The sequence below is a fragment of the Ursus americanus genome, chromosome 5 (genome assembly GCF_024610735.1).
Source record: "Ursus americanus isolate L20-20 chromosome 5, mUrsAme1.1.p, whole genome shotgun sequence".
Taxonomy (NCBI): Eukaryota; Metazoa; Chordata; class Mammalia; order Carnivora; family Ursidae; genus Ursus; species Ursus americanus.
Genome location: NC_142131.1, coordinates 67,110,565 through 67,135,625, shown reverse-complemented (window position 1 = coordinate 67,135,625; position 25,061 = coordinate 67,110,565). Strand labels below are relative to the sequence as shown.

Sequence of the window (25,061 nt, the reverse complement as noted above, 5' to 3'; positions counted from 1 at the left end):
CCATGTTGTTTTGATTACTGTAGTTGTGTAATACAGACTGAAGTCAGGAAGTGTGATGCCTTCAACCTTGTTCTTCCTCAGGATTGGTTTGGTATTTGGAGTCTTTCATGGTTCTCTGAATTTTAGGATTGTTTTTTCTGTTCTGTGAAAAAAGCCCTTGGAAATTTGATAAGGATTGCATTGAATATGTAGATCACTTTGGGTTATTTAATAATTATAACAATACTAATTCTACCAATTTAAGAACATAGCCTATCTTTGTTGTATTTGTGCCGCTTCAATATTTTCCATTAATGTCTTACACATTTCAGTGTATAGGTCTTTCACCTCCTTGGTTTAAATTTATTTCTAAGTAGTTAATTCTTTTTGATCCTATTGTAAACAGGATTGCTTTCATAATTTCTTTTTCAGAGCATTAGTTGTTAGTATATGGAAGTTCAACTGATTTTTGTATGTTGATTTTTGTGTCCTGTAACTTTACTAAATTTGTTTATTATAGCTAACAGTTTTTGGTAGAATTGTCAGAAATACATCATACCAAAACTGATGGCATATAGCAAAAACAGTTCTTAGAAGGAAATTTGTAGTGATACGTGCCTATATTAAGAATAAAAACCTCAAATAAAGGAACCTAAGTTTATACTTCAAGGTAAAAGAAAAAGAACTAGAAAAAGAACAAACTAAGTTCAAAGTTAGCAGAAGGAAGGAAATAATGAGATCAGAGCAGAACTAAGTGAAGTAGAAACTAGAAGAACAACAGAAAAGATCACAAAACGAAGAGCTGTTTTTTTAAGGATAAAATTGATAAAGTCTTAGCTAGACTAAGAAAAAAAGAGAAGACTCAAAATTAGAAATAAAAGAGGAGATACTGCAGCTAATACCTCAGAAATACAAGGGCTCATAAAAGACTCTTGTAGGCAATTATATGCCAACAAATTATGTAATCTGAAGAAATAAAGTCGTAGAAACAAACAACCTACCAAGACTGATTCAGAAATAGAAATAGAAAATCCAAATAGGCTTGTAACTACTAAGGAGATTGAATTAGCAATCAAAAATCTCCCAACAGCAGCAACAATAAAAACGCAGGACCCAGTGGCTTTACTGGTGAGTTCTACTAAACATCTAAAGAAGAATTAATACCAGTTCTTCTGAAACTCTTCTAAAAAATTGAAGAGGAAGTAATACTCCTAAAGTCATTTCATGAGTCCAACACTATCCTGATGCCAAAGCCAGATAAGGGCACCACAATAAAAGAATATTACAGACCAGTATCCCTAATAAATATAAATGCAAAAATCCTCAACACAATACTAGCAAACTGAATTTACCAGAACATTTAAAAGATCATACACTATGGTCAAGTGGGATTTAACCCTGAAATGCAAGGATACTTCAACATTTGCTAATCAATAAATGTAATACACCACATTAACAGAATAAAGAATAAAAATTGTATGAGCACCTTAATAGGTTCAGGAAAAGCCTTTCACAAAATTCAACATCCATTCATGATAAAAGTCTTGAGAAATCATGTGTAGAAAGAATGTACCCCAACATAATAAAGGCCACATGTGACAAGCCCATAGGTAACATCATATTCAATGGTGAAAGGTTGAAAGCTTTTCCTGTAAGATCAAAAACAAGACAGGGATACCCCCCTCACCACTTGTATTCCACATAGTACTGAAAGTCCTACCCACAGCAGCCAGACAAGAAAAGTCAATAAAAGGTATTCAAATTAGAAGGGAAGAAGCAAAATTGTCTTTTTTTTGGAAATGCATTATCTTAGAATTTTCTATTAACAGTGATGAAAATTTAGCTCACAAATTTCCAGTTACCCTTCTGTCTTTAAATGTTTGAATAGTTACTATGTTTACTTCCTCTCTTGCTTACCTTTGATACTTTAAATAACATTCTTACATCTCTGTTTTATTCTAGCACGTTTTACATTATTTCTTTACTCTTTACTTTGTAAGGCGCAGATATTCTTACTTCTCTTGTTTCTTTTAGCACTTCTACTTCCCCTTAACAGCTGATCATTTGTCAGTTGTATCAAGGCTGGAAAAATTTATATTCTCTTCTGTAACATTTATCTTGCATTTTTTTTGGATAAGATTGATTCTAAAAGCTGAAAATCAATTAACCATGTTTGCACTGTTAGGACATGCAAGAGAACCAAGTTGTATGCTAGGGTTAATGATCTTTTTTAAAAAATTTTATTGTTTTTTATTTTAATTCCAATAGAGTTCACATACAGTTTTTTAAAAAAGATTTTTTAAAAAAAGATTTATTTGAGATAGAACAACAGTGAGAGAGTGAGTGAGAGAGAGCATGAGCCCAAGCAGGGGGAGCGAGGAGGGAGAAGCAGGCTCCCTGCTGAGCAGGGAGACCGGATGCGATATGATGCCATGCTGGGGCTGGATCCCAGGACCCTGGGAACATGACCTGAGCCGAAGGCAGACTCTTCACCGACTGAGCCCCCCAGGCGCCCCAGTTAATATACAGTTTTATATTAGTTTCAGGATACAATATAGTGATTCAACAGTTCCGTACTCTACCCAGTGCTCGTCGTGGTACGTGTAGTCTTTCATCCGTATCACCTATTTCACTCATCCTTCCACCTACCTTCTGTCTGGTAACTATCAGTTTGCTATAGTTTAAGAAACCGTTGCTTGGTTGGTATTTGTCTTTCTCTGACTAACTTATTTCGCTGAGCCTTAAACTTTCTCGCTTCATCTGTGTTATTGCAAATGGCAAGATTTCATTTTTTTAGGCTGAATAGCATTCCATTGTATACATATACCATATCTTCTTTATCCATTCATCCATTGATAGACACTTGGGCTACTTCCATAATTTGACTGTTTTAAATAAAGAATGGTGCCAGAAACAGAGGGTATCTTTCCTGATTAGTGTTCTATGGGCCCTTTTTGCTCTAGCTCAGGAAAATTTTCTTTGAAAATTTTTCTTAATTTTCTCTGTCTTCTGCATTACTTAAAATTATTAGTTGGAGGTGGTGGATTGCTTCATCCTATGTGTTTTCCTTTATTTGTTTTCTTTTTTTTTGTTTTACATATTAAGATTGTTTTCCCACTTGGCCTTTGCTTATTCCATTTAATGTAGCGTTATCATTCTCCCTCTATGTTACTGTTCTTCTCAAAAGCCTTTGAGGATCTCATTTTTTTTTATTTTTTGTAGTTTTTCTCTTCTTTTGTGTGAGTGATCTTCTTTCCCCAGATTTTTTATTTGCTTTTTTTTGTTTGTACTTTTCTTTCGTCTAATTAGTTTTCTTGACAAATTTGGTAATTCTGGATTGTCGGTTCATGAGTCTCTTGGTGTCATGTACACACGATGGTGCTTATTGACTGTTAGTTTCCACATTAGAATGAGTGCTCAGGGAACCAGTCTTGAGGCAAGGAATTATTCAGAATGCCAAGTGGGGTAGGTTTTATTCTGTAATGCCAGAGTATAATTTCCCCTCTCCCATTCTCCTTTGGATCCTCCTTTGGCTTCTTTAGAGGTTTGTTTTTATTTTGTTTTGTTTTACATAGGAAATAGTAATAGTAGTAACAATTTTCCCATTCCCCCATTTTGCCCCTGCCTCCCTTCCCTTTTTCATTCCTACTTACTATTTCACCTCACTTCCTTTAGGAAGCCGTTGTGGACTTCTTTCTGGCAGATGACCTCCTTACTCACCTGTTGTATTTTCTGGTACTTAGTTTGGGACTTTACTTCCTTTGTTGTTTCATCTGTAGTGTATGCATTTCTTCCCATCTTCCAAAAGTTTATCAATATTTCATGGCTCCAAGTGTTTTTATTGATGTGGATATACATAGTTACAGTTGTTAACTCTTAAAAAAATAAAATATTTCAACAGAAAGGTATATATATCATAGGAAGACAGCATGTTGCAATTTTGTAAGTTAATGACTTGTTTCTTCTGTGTGTGCGTGCACGCGCGTGTGTGTGTGTGTATGGTCTTTTTATTCATAAATGTCTTGGAGCCCTGTGTACATGAATGGGGCTTGTTAAATGGTGTGTTCCCCCCCCCCAATACTCCAGGTTGGTTCAGACTAGGATCTGGCAACATCGAGGTGTTGTAGATATTGAGAATATAGTCTGGCAGAAGGGGGAGGTCCCAGGCTGCAGATCCAGCTAGAAAGGTACAGTCGGTGTTTTGAGAGGTCAGACAGTTAGCAAGAACAACACTAGGAGGTAAAATGGGTAAGAATATGAACTCAGGAATTCTACTTTTTGTTAATCATATTCTCACTGTACCACTTACTAACTTCATGATGCTGGTCATGCACTGTAATTTCTTTAAATTTTAGTTTCCTCGGTAAAAATAGAGATTCATTGTAATAGTATCTTAAAGTTGTGAGAATTGATGAATTAATCTATTAAAAGTACTTAGCATAGTAAGTGCTCCGCAAATAGCAACTACAGAGATTTAAAAAAAAAAAAAAAGTCTTCTGTATTTTCTTGAAAAGTTAGAACGTCTAGATTCCTGAATGGCAATGATACTGTTTACAACTGAGTAATAGCTGCCCCTTTCAGGTGGGGTATTTGGTTTCTAGTTTGCTGTAGTCCACAGTATTCCTTATGGTCTTATTCTCTGCTTGATTCATTCACACATATTACCTGCCTTACTTGTTTGGGCATTTGGATTTGTGACTCATGGTCTGTTGGTGTTAGGTATAGCTGAAAGATTATCTTCAGTTTTCAGAACTGATTTTTCTTTGGTGCTAGGATGAATCACTACAGAAGGCAGAAATACAAACTGTATTAACAGAGTAATTCAGGCGAGGGAATGCCATCTCATCCAGGAGATTCTTGGGAGCCCTGGTAGCACACTGGTTAGCATATGTGAATAACGGCTCACTGAGGTGTTTCAGGTGAATGAAGAGCCTGATGTTAGGGGGCCTGGTGATAAGTAGCTGGGAGGCCTCTAAGTAGGAATCATACACCTAAAACCTGGAAATGTTTAGAGATAGAGAGAACTCATTTATTGATCCATAATATCTGTTGACTGCCCTACATGCCCAGTATGTACTAGGTTCAAAGATCACAAAATTACATATAATAAGAGTCATTGTCATCAAAGTGGACAGGCAATTTTAATACTGTGTGTAATGTAAGAGTATCCTTAGAAATCTCCTAGTCTAATCCTGTTTTATAATTTCTAAAATAAGCGTAGACAAATTAAGCATTGCCCAAGTCTTTGCTACTAGTTGGTGTTCCAAGAGTTCTTTTTTCTAATCCTCCATGGGCAGGTAGCATCAAAAAGGTCTGGAAGCATGTAGTGAGGATCCCCAGACCTGGGAGAACTGTTGTAATAGAGCAGGGTACAAAGATTGGAACTTAGATATGAGAGAAGGTCATATTACCTTACATAAAACTCATTCTTAGAAAATTGGAGTTAGAGATTCTTTTCGGGGACTCAAAGAAGTAAGTGGCTATGTTGGAGAAGCCCACATGGCAATGAACTGTAGGCAGTTTCTAGGAACTATAAGGCATCATATAGGACCTGAGGGTGGCCTCCATCTGAGAGCCAGCAGAAAGTAGGGGCCCTTACTTTTATGTGGCAAAAAATGTGAATTCTGCCCATAATCTGAAAGGGCTTGGAAGATAATTCTTTCCTGCTTTAGCCTCCTAATGAGAATGCAGCCTAGCTGATACCTTGAATGAAGCTGTGAAGCCCTGAGCAAATGACTCAGTTGAGCTGTGCCCAGACTTCTGATCCACGGAAACTGAACTAATAAGTGTGTATTGCTCTAAGCCTTTAAGTTTTTGCTAATTTGTTACACAGCACTAGAAAGTGAGTGCTTTTGGTCGTGTCCAAGTATACTGTGTTCTTTAGTATAGTGTTATAATGAACACAGTGCTTACCATCTAATTTGAAGTACCTAGTCCACGCTGTCCTTTGCTTTAAAAGCATGACAGCCATAGCAATTTGTGGTGCGCTGTGCAGCAGTGGGAAATGACAAGTGTGCCACATATGGTCTCTCACAACTACTCAGCTCATGTAGCATGAAGCAGCCATAAAAATATGTAAATGAATTAACATGGAATCATTCTTAGAAAAATTTATTTATGAACAATAAGATTTGAATTTCATATGATTCTCATGTGTTACAAAATGTTATTATTCTTTTAATTTTTTTCCCCAACCATGTAAAAATGTAAAGACCATTTTTAGTTTGCAGTGTACGAAACAAGCCACAGGCTGGATTTAGCCTGTAGGCTGGAATTTGTGGCTATAGCTAATAGCCAAACTTGTAAGCGATACAAGCACTGCTAGATAGTTGCTGTTAATAGGGAAAGTACTAGCGCTGCTTGAGATCCTTAGTAAGAAAGTATTTTTATAAAAAAATCTAGTTTGTAAAAATATTTTAAAAGACTAAAAAGTCTATTATTACAGGTTTATGAAGAGTTTCTTGAGTGTGGTGAACTGGATGGACTAAAACGGAAAACAGCTTCATTTCTCACTAGCCAGTGTTATCATGTACCTACTTTGATTATTCTCCTTTCGCCACTCATAGATGATATCTTAGTCAGTTTCCATTGATTTCATGTCACATATTTATAAGAATAAGTTCACTTCTGGCAGTGGGCTTATTTTCAGCTATCAAAAATACCCATTCCACTTTTGAGGTTCAATTTTAAGCTAATTCATTGCATCTTTCAACCACTGTCTCCCCACCTCTCATTTTCAGGCCTGGCTCTTGGCTCTGGAACTTTGGGGAAAGGATTTGGTTGTCTCCTGACTCTTTCTCCCCCCCAATTCATCATGCTGGCCCTTGTTCCTCTACAGTTCGGATTGGGTAGCGGGGTATGAAAGCAAAAGGGTGAAAGTCCTTTCATGGATGAAATGCTTTCATATGCTATTTCTTTTGTGACGAACTTTTGGTTCTTCAGAGGCTTCATGAGGACTTCTGTAAAACAAACAAGCAAACCCATAAATATTGCTGTACAAAAGTAGGTGTATGCGTTACAAAAAAGGTCTGGAGCACGCACGCCAAACTGAAAGTAATGGTTATTACCTCTGCATAGGCAAGTGGAATGGAAGACAAGGGGTGTGGATATCTCAAGGGGTATTTTTACTTTATTATTTGAATTCTTATTACATGTAGATTGTGTTTTGGGTATTTGATTAAATATAAACAAAAAGCTTTGTATTGAAAATAACATGAAAGATTGCAAAAGGAAAATTACTTCTAGAAGTAATAGAAGTATAGAAGTATAGAAAGGTGCTTTAAGCATCTAAAGTACTGATATATTCATAAACTTTAAGAAAAGTAGCATTTTCAGATAACTTTTATGGTAATGTTATAGGATGGAAAAACATGATCTTTCAGATATAGCATTAATTTTTTGGAATGTGGGTTATCTCTAAAAGTCGCATTTTGAAGTGTCGTTGACATATAATACAATGTGTAGGTTTTAAGTATCATTTTATGAGTTTGGACAAATGTATACACCTGTGTAATCCTTTCCCAGTTAAGATGTAGAACATGTCCTTCCCCCAGAAAGTCTCCTCATGCTACTCCTCACTCAGATATCCCAACACCCTAGGCAACGCTGATGTGATTTCTATCACCACAGCTTATTTTAGCTGATTCTAGAACTTCACATAACTAGAATCATTTAAAATATACTCATTTGTTCCTGACTTCTTTCACTCAAATATCTGAGAGATTTTGCTAAAAAAAAAAAAAAAGTTCTTTTAATATATACAGAACTATTGATATTTTTTGTTTCATCTTGTCATTTTATATTGGATTTTTTCAAGAAGTTTGTTCATTTCCTTTTTTTTTTCTTTTTTTAAGATTTTATATATTTGAGAGAGAGAGAGAGAGAGTATAAAAGCGGTGGGGGGGGATGGAGAAAGACAAGCAGACTCTACACGCTGAGCTTGGAGCCCTCGGGCTGAGTCTCATGACACCAAGATTATGACCTGAGCCGAAATCAAGAGTCAGTTGCTTAACCAACTAAGCCACCCAGACATCCTAAGAAATTTGTCCATTTCATCTGAGTTATCAAATTATTGGCATAAAGTTGCTCGTAATTGTCCTTTTCCTTTTAAAATTTGAGAGATCTTCAGTGATGTTCCTTCTTTCAGTATTGTTATCGGTTATTTGTATATTTTCTTTCTTTTTTTTTTTTAATATTTTATTTATTTATTTGACAGAGAGAGACAGCCAGAGAGAGAGAGGGAGCACAAGCAGGGGGAGTGGGAGAGGAAGAAGCAGGCTCCCAGCAGAGGAGCCTGATGTGGGGCTCGATCCCAGAACGCCGGGATCACGCACTGAGCCGAAGGCAGACGCTTAACGACTGAGCCACCCAGGCGCCCCTGTATATTTTCTCTTTCTATTTTTGCTAGGAGTCATCAGTTTTATTGTCCATTTTCAGAGAATGAATATTTTGGCTTTATTGACTTTCTCTATTGTTTATTTTCTATTTTATTTATTTTGTTCCCTGGATAGTTTCTTTGGATTTCCTTGCATGTTCGTTGACACTTTATTCTGCTTTATCCAATCTACTTTTAAGTGTCTCCAGTGAAGCTTTTCATTTCAGATATGAGTCTTTTTATTCTAGAGTTTCCATTTTTTGGTATGATATTTTTGGCATTTATCTGCCAAGACTCCTGTTTTCAGTCATTAAGGCTATATTTTCATATAAGTCCATGGGATAGTAATAATAGCTCTATGAAAGTACTTCTTAAAGTGATACCTAATTTGCTCTTTTCTAGCTTTTTAAGAAGAAAACCTAGATCATTGCCTAAAAAACATTTTTAAATGTAGGCATTTATAGCTTCTGATTTTGTTCTAAACATTGATCTAGATACAGCTTACAAAATTTAATGTTTCATTATTATTTTGTTAGTTTTTTTCTAATTTCTTATGTGATTTATTTTTCAACTCATTATTTAAGTGTATTTAATTTTCAACTGAGGATTTTCTAGACATCATGTAATTTTTGATTGCTTTTTAAATTCTATTTTGATCAGAGAATGTGCTCTATAATATTTCAGTTACGTGAGACTTAAATTATGGCACAGCATATGATCTTTCTTGGTGAACATTTAAAAGAAATACTATTCTGTAGTTTTTGGATGTTGTATTTTATAAATGTCAATTAAGTGCAGGGTATTGATGGTATTATTTAGATCTATATCAGCATACATCCTGATATTTTTGCCTCCTTTTAAATTATTTTAAAGATTTATTTATTTTAGAGAGAGAGAACATGCGAGAGCAGGGGGAGGGGCAAAGGGAGAGGAAGAGAAAATCTCAAGCAGACTCCCTGCTGAGCATGGAGCCTGATGTGGTGGGGCTTGATCTCATGACCCTGAGATCATGACCTGAGCCAAAATCCAGAGTCAGTCCTTCAACCAACTGAGCCACCCAGGTGCCCCTTGATTTTTTTGTCTTCTATTTTGTCATTTATTGAAACATTGTTAACATTTTCAACTTTGATGGTCTGTTTTCCTTTAGTTTTCTTAGTTTTAGTTTTGTTAATTTTAGTTTTTTATTTTGCTCATACGTATTTATGATTTTTATGTTTTTCAGCTTAATTGATATTTTTGGCATTATGAAATGGACATCTGTGTCTTTGGAGATTTTCCTTTGTTTTGCTGTTTTCTTTGTATGATAATATTATAGTTTCTCAAGCTTTCTTATACTTGCAATTTGCATAGTGTATCTTTGTCTCTGAAAGAGACTTTCAGTCTCTTTGTGTCTTTGTGTTTGAAATTGTTTATAGAGATGAATATAGTTGGATGTTTCTTTTTTATACAGTCTGACAATTTTTCCCTTTTGAGTATATGGTCCATTTTCTTAGTCCTTTGTGTGTTTTTGACTGTAGTGTCTTGCTCTTTGTTTTCTTTTTGTCCCATATGTCTTCTTTCTCTCTTGTAATCAGGTGTCGTTTATTATTTTTATGTTTTGTCTTAGCTGTTCAGTTATTCCTATTGCAATTAATTTTTTTATTTGGCCTAAGTGTTAAAATATACATTCTTTACTTGTCATTGGCTACTTAATATTGAACCACATCATCCCCCACAAATATAAAAATCTTAAAATAATGCAATTATGTTTACTACCCCCCATTTTTGTTGTCATATATTTTACTTCCATTTTTGTTATAAATGACACTAAAAAATTATTTGTGATTTAATCAGTAATTTATCTTTTAAGGAAATGAATACCTATGCATTTCTGATTTCCAGTGCTCTTGATTTCTATTTGATGTTTCACATTTCCTCAATTTGTAGGTTAATGTTTTTCACTGAATTTGGGACAGTTTGAACCATTATTTATTCCAATATTTTTTTCTGCCCCATTCTGTTTATTCAATTTAATAGGACTTTAACAACTAGTTAGTAGTTTCAAAGTCCTGTTTTCTAATTCTATCAGGATCATCTTGGGGTCTGTTTCCTTTGACAGCTTGGTTTCCTGGCTGTGGGTCACATTTCTGCTTTTTTGCATGTCTGGTAATTTTTAATTGTATGCTAGACATTATAAATTCAACATTGTTAAGAGTCTGAGTCTTTTGTCTTTTTTAAGTATGTTGAGTTTCATTGTGGAATGGAGTGAGTTTAGTTGATGCTTTTCTTTATCCTATCTAGGCTTGGTTTTAGGCTTTAGTTGAGCCACTGTAGCGTAGTCTTTACTCTAGAGTATGGTCCTTACTCTGAAGACTTGGTCTTTGTGGTGTCTCAGCTGAATTCCTGGGATATTAATGAGTTTCCTCCACCATGACTACTTATGAACTTAAAGCTCTCACAGCACTGTGCAGCCTTTAATATGTTCATTACTCATTTAACCCCATAGTAGCCATTGTCTACTAGGTATTTCAGAATATTGTCACCCACACAATATTCTGCCTACCACTACCGACCCCCAGCACTGTACCACCGCCTCACCTTGTGTAACAAATCCTACAAATTTCACTTGTTTCAACAGTGACTGATCTCTGATCACTGTGTACTACCTGTGTTTCATGAACTCCCTGTACCATAGCCAGAAAATTATCCCTCCCTAGAGAGCTTGGGTAAAGGTGGGACTCACCTTATGTGTTTGCTTTTTCTCGAAGATCACAGACCATGCTGCCTATTATTCAGTACCTGAAAACAGGTGCTTCGTAAGTTTTATCCAGTTGTATAGTTATTTACAGCAGGATGGGAAGTTCAGTATCAGTTATTCTGTTATATTTGGAAACAGAATAAACAGTATATGTGGAACTCATTCAGTTTTACAAATACCAAACAGAGGCTTACAGTTTTATCTGCAAAATATGAGTATGGCAGAATTAATATGAAACACCTTAAACACATTGGGTGTTAGGACTAATTGCCTATTTGGGGGATTGCTGGGAAATAATTAGAAAGTACTATTTGTTTCAACTCTTGTTATGATTGCATTCTATAATCAGTTTCAGAAATAAGAATAAGAAGTCCTTGATATTGATCCTGGTTTCCTTATTAGTGACTATGCTTTGAAGTCACTTCTTTAATTGCAAAGAACAGGAATGTACTCATATTGTTCAAACAAAGTAGGAGAATTGCTTAAGCTTGCAGAATTGAGGTATGTTAGATGGGTGAAATTCCTAGAGAAAGTGAATGGGGAAGACTCCAAAAGCCTTTTTTTTGAGCTTTAGTGTTTTCATGTATATATTAGAAAATATAAAAACTAATCTTCTCCACCTTATAAGGTGGGTACCAGTATTTCTTAACCTTATGAAATTATGTTTTTTTTTTAAAGGCCTAGTTCAAATGTTATATAAGAATTGTTTCCCATAATGGGTGGCAAGAATGTTCTTTGTGTTACCACTTCTGAAGGCCATTTCCATATATAGTTGTAAATAATAATAAATATTTGTTATTAATAGTGTTTTAATTCTAATAAATATTTGAAGTTCAAATGAGAATGTATATTGAAAAGATTTTGAAAATTTGTATGTGTGTGTGTATGGACATGTGGAAGACATTTTTATTAGAATCTTTTACTCATTTGCAAAATGTATTCTCTTTTTCTGCTTTTAAGTGGAAAATCTTATATTGACTTACTGGTAAAAACTGAAATGGTTTTAAGTTATAAGGTCTAGGTTAGTGAATGGATATTGGCTTATGAAATAGCACATTTTTGATATATTTTTTATTTTTAATATCTCTTTGGTATTAAAGTGTAGGAAAGACACTAATGGTTACTTTAAGTCTACTGTGGTTTGATTATTTAAGTGGGAATCAACAAATAGCAATAATCCACTGCTTGAACTTATTAATATCCCCAAAATATGTTTTTTAATTCTTTAAGTTGACTAATTTTCTTTTCTTAATATTCTAGCTCTCTATCAATATCAGCTTACATCACCGAAAAGATAATTTTGAAGACATGTTTTGCTGAAAAGACAACTGAGAAAAATTTTACGAATGGGATGAACACGCTCCAGTTAACTGACTACCTGCTGCAATTTGAATGTTAACAATTACCCACCTGGTACAGTTAACCTAGTGATGTACCTATTCTCACAATATCCTATTTCATTGTGCTTGTCTTGATTAAAGAATTCAAAGTGGAGTACCGCAAACTTGATATGGATAATAAAAAGAAAGACAAGGACAAATCAGATGATAGAATGGCACGACCTAGTGGTCGGTCGGGACACAACACTCGAGGAACTGGGTCTTCGTCCTCTGGAGTTTTAATGGTTGGACCTAACTTTAGAGTTGGAAAAAAAATTGGATGTGGCAATTTTGGAGAATTACGATTAGGTAAGACTATTTTATTTATTCCATTGTGTTGGAAGCGTTTTTTTTTTTTTAAACTGAAAGTACTTTCTAATGAAAATGATATTGTTTAGTTTAATTGTTGTGGTAATTTTAAAGAATATAAATGTTGGAAATTTCTTTCATACTTGTATTTTCATTTGTAAGGAGTTCCCCAGTATATGAATGTCTCTTTACTTGAGATCACCCATCTGGAATATGAGAAAAAGAAAGGAAATTAAAAGCCCCAATAAACTGAAAAAAAAAAAAAAAAAAAAAAAAAAAGGACCCATACGGAGCTATTTGCGGTGTATTATTAAAGAATGATTATTTAAGCTACTTTTTCAAATTTGAAAACATGTAGTAACTGATCACTTTAAGAGGGTATGTGTGGCTTAAAGTCAAGGTAATATACTGAAACTGCATAAAAATCAGTGAAATTGGGGAGCCTGGGTGGCTCAGTCGGTTAAGCATCCAACTCTTGGTTTCTGCTCAGGTCATGATGTCGGGGTTGTGATATCGAGCCCCAGCGTTGGGCTCCGCATCCATCGTGGAGTCTGCTTAAGACTTCTTCTCCCACTGCCTCTCCCCCCTTCTCTCTCTCTTTCAAATAAATAAACCTAATAAAAAAAAAATACTCCACGAAATTTACATTGTAATTCCATCACTACCCCCTCCCTAACCAAGTACATCCAGGGTGGGGCTCCGAAATCTGTATTCTTTTTTTTTTTTTAGAGAGCCAGTGGGAGTGGTGGGGATAGGGGCAAAGGGAGAGGGACAGAGAGAATCTTAAGCAGGTTCCATGCCCAGCTTGGAGCCCTAGGTGAGTCTCGATCACACGACCCTGAGATCATGACCTACACTGAAATCAGTGTCTGATGCTTAACTCACTGAGCTACCCAGGCGCCCCAAGAAATCTGTATTCTTAACAAGGGACGCAAAGTACTGATTCAGTTTATTTTTGTAATCAGGCCGATTTGGTAAACATTGGTGTAATTAAACCTCCTAAGTCTGCAGTTAAGGCAATTGAAACTCAGTGAGGGAAGGTTGCCTGCCAGATGTCACACAGCAATTTAATGACGGATTCGGGACCAAAATCTAGGCTTTTAACTGCTAGTGCAGTAGAGATACGGCTATCTTAAATGAAGGGAAATAAGAACAGAGAAGCATGGTTATATGGGTGTCAGTACTGAAGTCCTTGAGGGCTGTGGTCATGGACCACCAGTAATGGAAACTTCGTTGTAAAAAGGAAAAACTTGGCTTTACAATTTTCCTTAGATACAGCCCCACTTATTAGAACTAAATCCAATTGTATGTTTATCTACTCAATTACTTCTCCTTTTCATCTTGTAAAACACCCTAATTTGTAGTTAGTTGTTCATTTTAATACTATTTTGTGTTGCTAATGTGCATTAAATCTTTTCATGGAGCAAGCCAATAAAAGGCAATGACATACTTTGTAAAGAGCTGTGATTGATGTGTCTGGCAGACTCTTGCACTTCAGTAGGGACTCACATATTTGAAAGGGTGAATGTTTTACCCCTCATATTTTGAAATTCTTAAACTGTTTCTGATTTTGAAATTAGAAAAACGAGGTTATTTACTTGTGTACCTTTGAGCACCCTTCATCCATCCAAAATGTACTGCATGTCTGTCATTTGGGGGCATGATTCGGCACTGGTAATACTGGAAAAATATAAAAATTGTCCCCGCTATTATGGAAAATACAAGTCAAGTAACCACTTGGGGCCTCAAACTCCTCAACTTTAAAATGGAATTATTTCTACTTCCTAGTTTATTGTGGAGATGGAATTTAGATGATAATGTAAAAGGACCAGCACTGTACCCGCGTATTTTAGGAAAACAATGATTGTTCCGCTTCCTTAAAAGATATATCAAGATATCTGTTCTGTTTTACAATTAAATTGATGTCACGTTGTATGTATTTTTATTTAAATTTATATGTATAAATTAACTCTACAGGTATATATTATTTTATATGTATGTATTTGTATTCTTCCTCTTTGTGGATATGACTGTAGTACGTTGGCCATTTTTATTTAAAAGTGATTTCATGTAATTTATTCCAAAATAACTACATATATACATGTTTACACACACATTTATGTGTATGTATACCTCCGTGTGTGTGTGTGTGTGTGTGTTTGTATACACACAAAATGAATCTAGCTGACCCTTTTCACTGTGGCAATATGAAAACTATGTGTACCATATACTGAAACTGTATATGCTACATATAGTGAAAAAGCAGTAAAATACCCCTTTCTTTTGCAGTCTGTGAATAATCAGGGATAGGAATAAAATGATTTATTTGTCCGTCCGTCCATCCATCCATCCATCCATCCATCATCCACCTGGCTGTGTATCTGTATCTAATCTGTCTATGGTTATTTATTGTATATTTGTATATATTTATTTATTTAAATGTATGATCTGTACTCTGTATTTGTGTTCTATGCATATTTATATATAACATCTATACTTATATAGCTAATTTATTCATTTCATTCCTTTTTATTGATAGGATACTGAAGAAAGCAGCATTTTACTCCTTTTTTAAAGGCCCCAGATAATTTCTCTGTATAAAAAAATTTGTTCAAAGCATCATTCTTTATATACCTGGATAAACATGCTAATGTTATAAGCTGGTTTGGATTCTAAAAGTGCTTTCTTTAAAACAACATTAATAGACAAATCTTGAATATTTGATTCCTGGCCCTAAAATTTTTGTGATTAATATTGTGTCAGAAAGAATATAAGGTATACATGTTATAGGTAAGTAACTTTCAACAGAGATACTATTGGCATTTTGGGCTAGACAGGTTTTTTTTTTTTTTTTTTTTTTTTTTGGTAGAGGATTGTTCCAAATACTTCATGTTGTTTAGAACTTCCTTCTTGGGCACTAAATAAAAGTTGTACCTCCACATATAACCCCAAATACCTTTCCCTTGCCATTTTCGAATGCTGCAGGTATTATGCACTGTTGAAACTGCTCTTACAGGTAATTATTTAGAAAAAAAAAAGTTGGACATAAAGCTATCCAAATGCTTTGAGATTTAAAAAAATAGGTAAACATTGTAAAAAACCTAAATTACATGCAAGTAATTGATAGTACATTTCTATTTGTTTTTTTAATTGTAAAATGATGAATTAATGTATTTTCAGTATTATTTTATCTTTATATGTATTGGTGGTAAGGCTTGCCTTTTTCCTATTTGTAGATCTGTGTCTAGCTTAGACAGTCAACTGAAACCCCTAGAAATACTGATAGGCACTGAATGAGAACAAACAGAGCTAGCTAAAATACAGTGTTCTATTGTATATATTTTTCCATTTTTCTTCTATTATGTTTTGACATCTTAAAAAAATCTTTCTGCCTGGGGAGAGACTACTCCTGCTGGGGCTAGCAAGTTCTTAGAGATAGCAGAGGACTCAGTTAGGAGCGTGCCTTTGATCTGCAGAGTAACTGGTCCAGAGCCATACCTCCTCTGTCTGGCCTGTGTATTCTAGGAGGCAGTCTTCATTAATCATCCCATGGCTAGGTACGACATGAGAGACCATCTATATAGCCCAAAGACCCTGGAATTATTTGCCACCAGAATTATTCAAACTAGGTAATCCTGAACTGTTGATACTGCCTTGCCTTGGCTTTTTGCAGAAACTCCAATAAAGGCTTTGGCACAAGCTCCCTTTCCTTTGTTTCTGTCTCCCATCACTTGATCAAAACATGATACTTCTCCTGTGACTCCCTGTCTAGGATCTGTGAGGATAATAAACTTTGTTTTCCTGAGCCTCTTCTATGTCCCCTCTCGTGGCTACCCCTGACTGACCATCACATAACACAGAACAAGGTTGTTGTATATAGCTTTATGAGATACTGTATCTGACGTGAGTTATTGTAACTTTAGACATAATGACGTATACCACAGGAGTTTCAATAACTTTTTGGTTTTGTTTCTTTTCTTCTATATAGTTCATAATTCTTCTTGTTTGATTGCTTTTATTTAAGAATTGTTTTATTGAAAATTCTGCAGGCCTTACAATATATATCAAATAAATATGCAGATTTGAGTGCACGCATCATTTTTATGCTTATTGATTTTCTCCTGCTACTCGCTGAACCATATTATGGTGCTTAACTGAGAAATGTTAAAGAACAGATTGTGATGCTGTAACAAAGAGATTCTAGAATATAGTGGTATTAAGCAAAATCGGTGGTGGTTGTTTTTTGTTTTTTCACATAACACAAACCAGAGGGAGAGCCCTCTGGGCTGTCAGGGCACCTCGGCATCCTCAGTATATGGCTTCAGTCTCTGTGTATGAGGAGATTGCTCCTTTGGTTGCTGTCTCCCAGCCGGCCGGCCAGCCAGCCAGCCAGCCAGAAGGGGAAAATGGGCGAGAAGAGTACACGTTCATTTCTGGAAGTGAGGAGTGACGAAACTTACGTGCGCTCATATCTGGAACTTAATCCCACGGCCACACCAAGCTGAAAGAGAGGCTGGAAATGTAGTCTCTAGCTGGACAGCCACTTAAAAATTGAGTCATTCTCTTATTATAGAATGGGGGCTTTGCTATTGGTGGGCAACTAGTAATTCCTGCTGGAAACATATACATAGTTTCTGTAGAACATACTTGTCTTAATAATTACCACCCAAATATCACCAAGTTGGTAAAACCATCTTTTCAAGTTCATAGCACAAAGCTTTACCAGGAATGTCCTTTGAAATTGGATTAAAACATCAGTTAATTGGAACCAGTCTGCTTGGAGCCCTGTCTTAACTGGATTCCCTCTACACATGCACTCCCTCCCTCCCACTCACATTATACACGCAAAGAGATACTTTGTGCGTCATTTGTTTGTTCATGCATAAAACAAACATTGATTAAAAGCCAAGTGTGTGAGTCTGTGCCTGTGTTAGGTCACACAAATGTATTGGTAGTATTGTTTCATCATTGTTCATGTTTAAAAAGATAATCCTCAGAGTTCAGCAAAATCTTTAATGTTCAAAAAAAGAGGATGCTTTAAGGATTTAGTGCTTTCTGCTCTGACCTAAAAGTAGACATTTGAGCCTATGAATGCCAGTAAAAACAGTACTCATAGAAGAATTTGGTATAGTTTGGTTCTGTGGACTTTGTGCTTAACCTCATTTCTTGTCCTGTGGATATTATTCCTTGGGTACCTGTGACTAAGCATCATATGTATAGTAGTTGTGAAAAGATGATAATGTCTTGAGGAAATACAAATTCTGTCTTTGAGCTCAAAACAGAATTATTCCTTTGTGAGACACCAGTTCCTGAAGATGAAGTTCCTCATGGTATCATTAAATGATTCACTCTGTGCTTACTCGAGGAAGCCTGCAGTTTCATGCATACTGCATTCTTGAAAGTGTAAATGAAAGCACATCTAAGTGTTGAACAAATTGACTAAAAATATGATATGTTTTCTGGTACGATTTTTACGGTTTTGTTTTTTGTTTTCGTTTTTTTTTGGGTATTTATGGGATCAACGAATACCTAAATGTACACTGCTATGAATTTCATCCCTGTGCTAGCTCTAATGGTTTTTTAAATCTTTTTTGCCATTCATTTTTATAAAATAAGGGCAAAATTCAGAAGAGTATTACTGTATTTGTATGAATAAACACTGCTGTGTGTATCTGACAGTGAAATTTTGCCTAGTTTTACGGCCATTCATTAACTACTGTAGAAAAGGAAGTTAGGGGTATTATGGTAAAAAATCAAATCCTTTATCTTTATATGTATTGGTGGTAAGGCTTGCCTTTTTCCTATTTGTAGATCTGTGTCTAGCTTATATATAACACATTAATTTATGTATCAAAGATATTAAGTCTTTTTTTTTGCTTTTGGTTTGTTATTTACCTGTTCTTTGTATGTGGTAAATTTTTCAACATACAGAGGTTTAACATATTTTATGCTTTCCAGTCTGTATAAAATCTTAACTTTTTCCACCTTTTTAAAATGCTCAGAAAGCCTTCTACATATTGGGTGATATTTTTTCTTGTTTTATGGTGTATATCTACATTTTAAAATACTCACAATTTAATTTGGTTATAAGGTAAGGTGTTAATAACCCTTGTTCCCCTCAAAGTATTTAACTAGTTTGTCAGAGCCAAGTATTGAATGTTTCTTTATTTTTAATATATTCCAAATTTTTTCTGTGTGTTAATATATTTACTAGCTTACACATGAGCTCTAATGAGATTATATCTCATAATAATGAAGGCTTTAAAATGAGGCAGTGACTGGGAAAGGAGTTTTGTATTTCTGTTTTTGTATAGGAGTTCTGTTTTTGAGATTTATTTTAGCATGTGTTTGTTGATTTACTTTCTGAGTTGTGTGCAGTATTCCAGCAAAATAATCTTTCCATTTTTGTAAGTGGGCTCATGTATTTATTAGTATCACCTTCTACTCCGAATCCAGGTGAAATGCTAAGTATGTCATTGAATTGCTGTATTTTAAAGATTTCCTTGTCATTGAGGTTTTTGCTACATTGTTGGAAGCAAAGACCTTCGCTTTATTTAAAGATTTATTTGAGAGAGAGAGCGAGAGAAAGAGCATGCGTGTGCATGCACGGGAGGAGGTGCAGAGGGGGAGGGAGAGGGAGAATCTCAAGGAGACCCCCGCTGAGCAAGGAGCCCAAGGCAGAGCAAGATCACAGGACCCTCAAGAGTTGGATGCTTCACCAACTAAGCCACCCAGGTTCCCCCCCCCCGCCTTTGCTTTATTTAAATATATTCTATGCTTTATTTTTTTCCACCCAGAGTAGAGTTTTAAATAATATATCTTTAAAAATTAATTATTGGTAGAATCTGACATTTTTTCTTTCTTTTTCAAGGGAAAAATTTATATACAAATGAATATGTGGCAATTAAACTGGTAAGTTCATGTTTCTAATTTTCCTTATTTTCCTGTTTTGTCTTTGGTGATTAGCTTCTATTTTAATTACTTGTCTGTTTTCATATCATTGATAATTTGAGTGTTTATTGGGAAGGTGATATGTATAACTGGGTTTTTTGTTGTTAAGCTGTGAGCATCAGCACACCCCTCAAGTATGTGATAATGTGTAGATGTCTGTGTCTTTCTGTGCCACTAAAACTCCATCCCTTTGATAGCATTACAGAATTTCATTTTTGAGTTTTGGCACAATTTTTCATTTAAAGAAGCTGGCACATTGGCATTTTTAACTACTGAAAAACTAGAAAGCAAAATTTCTCTTAATGATTCCAGCATTTGGACAAAAGTGTCCTTAGTATCTAGGATTACGTTCTTGGAAAATATATTTCCAGGTAGCTTCCAAAATCTCTTTTTCTACTGATATTTTTTATGTGGTAATGCTGGCTCTTGTTTGACCTTCAGGGATTCAGAAATTATTGATGTGAGTGGAGGATAGCAGGGAAAGCAAACTCCCATGGGACCTTTCTGTAGTCCTCACTGTGCCAACAATGACAGCTGGAAGGCGGCTCTTATCTGGAGGAATTGGGATCTGGGAATTTTTATGAGACCTAACTTTCTTCAGGCACAACTTTTCTCTCTGGTTTGCCAGCCAGGTTTCCCTGAGGTTAAGCATGGCTTGGTTTTTCCAGTCTGCTTGCCATTGTCAATCTTGCTTCTGCCAAAATAACCACTGTTATTAGGATAATGTGAGATTAATATATAAGGAGAGACTATTAGGAGAAGAGGCAACAGAAAGAAATAGAAAAATTTTCAGGATGAGATAGAAAACTGTACTACTTAATTTTAAGTGTCTTTGTGATTGCAGACCAAGTTTCGCTGTTTGTTTTCACCGGGAAGTAAAGATACACAGTAGGGTGTGACTCCAGCAGGAGAGACTGGCTGGCTGACCTGTAGTTTGGGACTGGCTTTTGCCTGGATGAGTTCCCCTTAGTTTTAAGGTCTGCTCCTTGGCTTTACCCTGGCAGATCTGGTTAGGTCATGTCTTAAGATTGTCACTGGCAATTAAAGGTGCATTTACAGTAACCATTCAGTTCACATAATCAGTCAAGCTCTCAGAGATGTAAATATTTGGAAGCATTAACTTCTAATTTAAAATGAGATATTTTACTATTACATGTCCCGAATGCCCGAATCAGTATAAACATGTAAACATGTTTGCTTTCTGTAGGCTGATCGGCACAGAAAGCAAGTTAAAATGACAAGGTTCTCTCCTGAGCATGAAATCAGAGCAAGGGGCGGTAGTTTGTATGAGTCACTATAGGAGAGCTGAGGTTGCAGGCATTGGACAGTGTCTGAAAGGGCATTGCTGACTTTCATTTCTTTGGAATTCTTCCTTTTTCCATGTTCTAGGCCAGCGGTCTAGGATCTAGACATTGCATGGTGTTGGGAGTGGGGGTGGCACGCAGGGAGGACTGTGGCAATGCCCCCATTCTGTGTTACTGCTCTAGCAGCCCGCAGTGAGCAGCTCCACTCATGGGAGCCCGGGAGTGATGTTGAACTGACAGGCTGAGGCATATCAACCACGGGGTCAAAGCAAGAGCCACTGCTTTAGGCTGACCTGGCCGTGTCTGTTTCAGTTATTAATTGGTGACCCTTAGGTCTTGTTCTCAGATTTGGGCCTTGATTACCCTGCTGGCACCATTGATGCCTTAGTAAATGTTTAGTATGTTATCTTTCAGTCTTATATATACACACACGTGTGTACAACTCTTTTTAGTTTATCTTCATGCCATATCACTCTCCCCTTAGTTACTGTTTTCCTTCTGTTTTTTGGGACAGTCTCCCTCTGCTCTGATTTGCCCCTTCTTACAAAGCACAGTGATCAGTACTACATTTAATAATTGTGTTTTTTTGGTGAAACTGCCAAATTTTTTTGATCTGTGTCTAGTATTTTGAGGTTTAAGTATGGGGGAGTCACCTTTGCCTTGAATTCATCCAAAGATAGATTGGTAGGACAGAAGACTTTCACACAAACTATTGGACCATAGCTTGGTACTTAGTTTATTAAATATTTTTGTATATAAAATATGTATAAAATTTCCTTATATATTTTCTTGTTTGTATGTATTGTATGTTTTTAACATATAATTTTGTTCAGCACCTGCCTGAAAAGTATTCTCTTGAAAATGTTATGTCTGTCTACTTTCAGTGCCATCTGATTTCTATATTTTGGTACAAATAGGGGCATTTTGATAACATGGTTGTTCACAGAGCAGATTTCAGTGACTACTTTCAGTTCTGCTCTTAGAAAGGTTTTCCCATTTAATGTTATCCTAGTGCAGATTGATAGTTTCTTTCTGGGTAATTTATTAATCTGACCTCAGCTGGTACCCTCATCTGTTGTTGTTTGCACTTATCTAATAACCTGGTGTTCATGAATAATGAAAATGTCAGCCTGTTAGACTTTTGTTATATGGTGGTGTAATAAAATTTTACTGCAAGTAAAGTACTGGAATCAAACTGAACTGACTCACCTAAATTAGATCTGAGTTTCTGTTTTTATCTAGGGAGTTCTAGTGAGTGAATAAGTTATGTATTTAATTTCACTGGTGATTGCATAAGTGGGCATCTTTCATTACATTTTATGGTTATGTACTTCTTTAGAGTTAAGTGAAGAATTTATAGATGTTATAGCACTTACTGTATGGAAGGCACTGTTTTAAGTCATATGTATCAATGTGTGTGTGTGTGTGTATATATATATGTAATAGAAATATATATATATGTAATAGAAATACATATGTAATAGAAATAATTATATGCATATATGCGTAATGAGAAGGATGACGTTTTATTCCTCTTTTATAGAGGAGGAAACTGAGAAGTACAAAAAGGTTAAGTAATTTGCCAAAGCCACTCAGCTAGTACATAGTAGATTTAGGATTCAAACTCAAAACAGTGTAGTTTTAGTGTCTGTGCTTTTAACTAGTCTATCCTGCCTCTCAAGACCTAAGCTCATTGTTTTCTCTTGCAATAATGTTTATGACTGTAATTGTTCCCCTGGGATTTCACTCATTCCTTATCTGAAGTCTTTGTCATGGGTTATAGTTTTCATTATGATATGTCTTGGTATAGATTTGTTGTTAGTTCTTTCGTTTGGGATCCTCATTCCTCCTCAGTCTGTGGTTTGTTGTCTTTCATCAGTTGTCGAAGATTCATAGCAATTACTTTTTCAGTCGTTACTTCTGCTCACTTCTTTCCCTCCTGTCCTCCTGAGACTCTTATCAGATGTCTGTTGGACTTTCTCATTGTATTGTCTAGGTCTCTGATCTTTTTTTTTTTCTGTATTTTCCATTTTTCTTCTTTCATAATGCATTCCATATAATTTCTATGGAAGCATTCTACATCATTTTCTAGTTCTGTAGACATTTTCCCATATATCTTCCAGTTTCCAAAGTCTCTTCTATTGTGTTATTTTCCTGGCAGACTGAGTTTGCAAGTTCAGTTATTGAAGTCTTAAAGTTTTGAAGTTCTATTGGTTTTGTTTAAATATTGTTACTTTGTTATACTTTCCTACTGGATCTTGTACAGATTTCCTATTACTTTGTTAATAGTTTCCTGTTTTCTGCAGATATTTTCACACATTATTTATTTCTTATATCTAGAGTCTCTGATGCTTTGGTTTATGTTGTTTTCTTTGTGTGTGTATATAAATCTTAAAAACATTATGTTGAGTGAAAAAAGCTGGACACACACATATAAAACCTATAGTGTATAATGTCATTTATATGAAATCCACCAACCGATGAAACTCATCCAAAGGTGTTAGAAGTCAACAAGTGACTGCCTCTGAGGGACGGATGATGGAAATGTTCTAAAGGGTTTTTGAAGTGATAATTGTGGAAGTATATGTCGTTAACTAAGCTCATGGATGTAATGCTATGAACTATGTATTTTATTGTAAGCTATACCCTAGTTAAAAAAATTTGAAAAACATCTTGCTCCTGTCAAAATTTTCGTATTTTCATCTTTGTTCTTTCTCACTTGTCTGTGACTTCCTTTAACCTAGAACCTTTACATCAGAAATACACAGTTCAGAGGTGAATTCCTTGGGAGCGGAAGAGAAAGAGTAAGGGCCACTGTTTTCCCTAGTCATGAATGTTCGGAGTATAATTTTCTTCAGGGTCAAAGAGTCAAACATATAGATTTCCTCACTGCTTCTTCTAATAGGCATTTAACCTTATGTACATTTATGGCATCAGTTGATTTCAATTAAATGTAAAGTTGATTTTTATTTGGATCTAACCTTAGAGAAAGATGCCTAGTAGAATATTAAATTATATAAGAGGTGACACCAAGATTTATAACATTTGGGATTGGGGCCTAGTGATGTTTTAATAATTTAAATATTTTTTTGTTATTTTTGTTTATTTTTTAATTAGGAGCCCATGAAATCCAGAGCACCACAGCTACATTTGGAATACAGATTCTACAAGCAGTTAGGATCTGGAGGTAAAGTCTTATATTAATTTTTAAATTTGTAATAAAATAAATTGTTATAATAACTCTTTGGTTTCAAAGAATAGTATTTTAAATTTGGTTGGAACGAATCACTTCTTAAGGCTATGCTGACAAGACATTTCCTTACCAGAGTCTTAATGTTCTTATTTTATTTTATTTTTAAAAAATTTTAAAAAGATTTTATTTATTTATGTGTCAGAGAGGGAGAGAGAGAGAGAGGAGGGCAGGCAGAGGGAGAAGCAGGCTCCCTCCTGAGCAAGAAGCCCTATGGCAGGACTTGATCCCAGTACTGTGGGATCATGACCTGAGCCAAAGGCAGATGCTTAACCGACTAAAGCCACCCAAGTATTCCTCTTTTTATATTAATGATGACAGTTTTTGGAGCTTACTGTGTTGGTGCTAATATGAATAGAGAACATTGTGAAAAAAATTCAATTTGAGTATACAAGATGCAAATGACTTCTATAGTTAGCCTTTTGGGATATTATAGTTACTGAAATGACTTATGACATAATGGTAGGCTGAAGAATGGTCCCGTAAAAGATATCCATATCATAATCCTTGGAACCTGTAAATTTACCTTTGCAGGTATGATGAAGTTAAGGATGTTGCAATGGGTAGATTATTCTTGGTTATCTGAGTATCTCCTAAACACAGTCACAAATATCTTTGTAAAGACAGGCAGAGGGATATTTTATATACACAGAAGAAGAGAAGGCAAAGTGGCTACAAAGGCAGAGATTGGAGTGATAGAGCCATACCCAGGGAATGCTGGCAGTCACGAAAATCTGAAAGAGGCTTCTAGGATTCTCCCTTAGAACCTTCAGGGGAA

At 35.4% G+C, this 25,061-nt stretch overlaps 1 protein-coding gene across 10 annotated transcripts in view; it reads left to right on the top strand.

Moving 5' to 3' along the window:
• Nucleotides 1-25,061, top strand: part of CSNK1G3 (casein kinase 1 gamma 3) — a 108,075-nt gene that overhangs the window by 22,937 nt on the left and 60,077 nt on the right. For all 10 annotated transcript variants that reach the window (XM_045794836.2, XM_087862348.1, XM_045794838.2 and 7 more), the window contains exons 2-4: nucleotides 12,351-12,778; nucleotides 19,650-19,690; nucleotides 24,151-24,220. In XM_045794836.2, coding sequence (XP_045650792.1) covers nucleotides 12,601-12,778; nucleotides 19,650-19,690; nucleotides 24,151-24,220 — 289 coding nt within the window. In that variant the 5' untranslated portion in view covers nucleotides 12,351-12,600. The remainder of the gene's footprint in view (nucleotides 1-12,350; nucleotides 12,779-19,649; nucleotides 19,691-24,150; nucleotides 24,221-25,061) is intronic.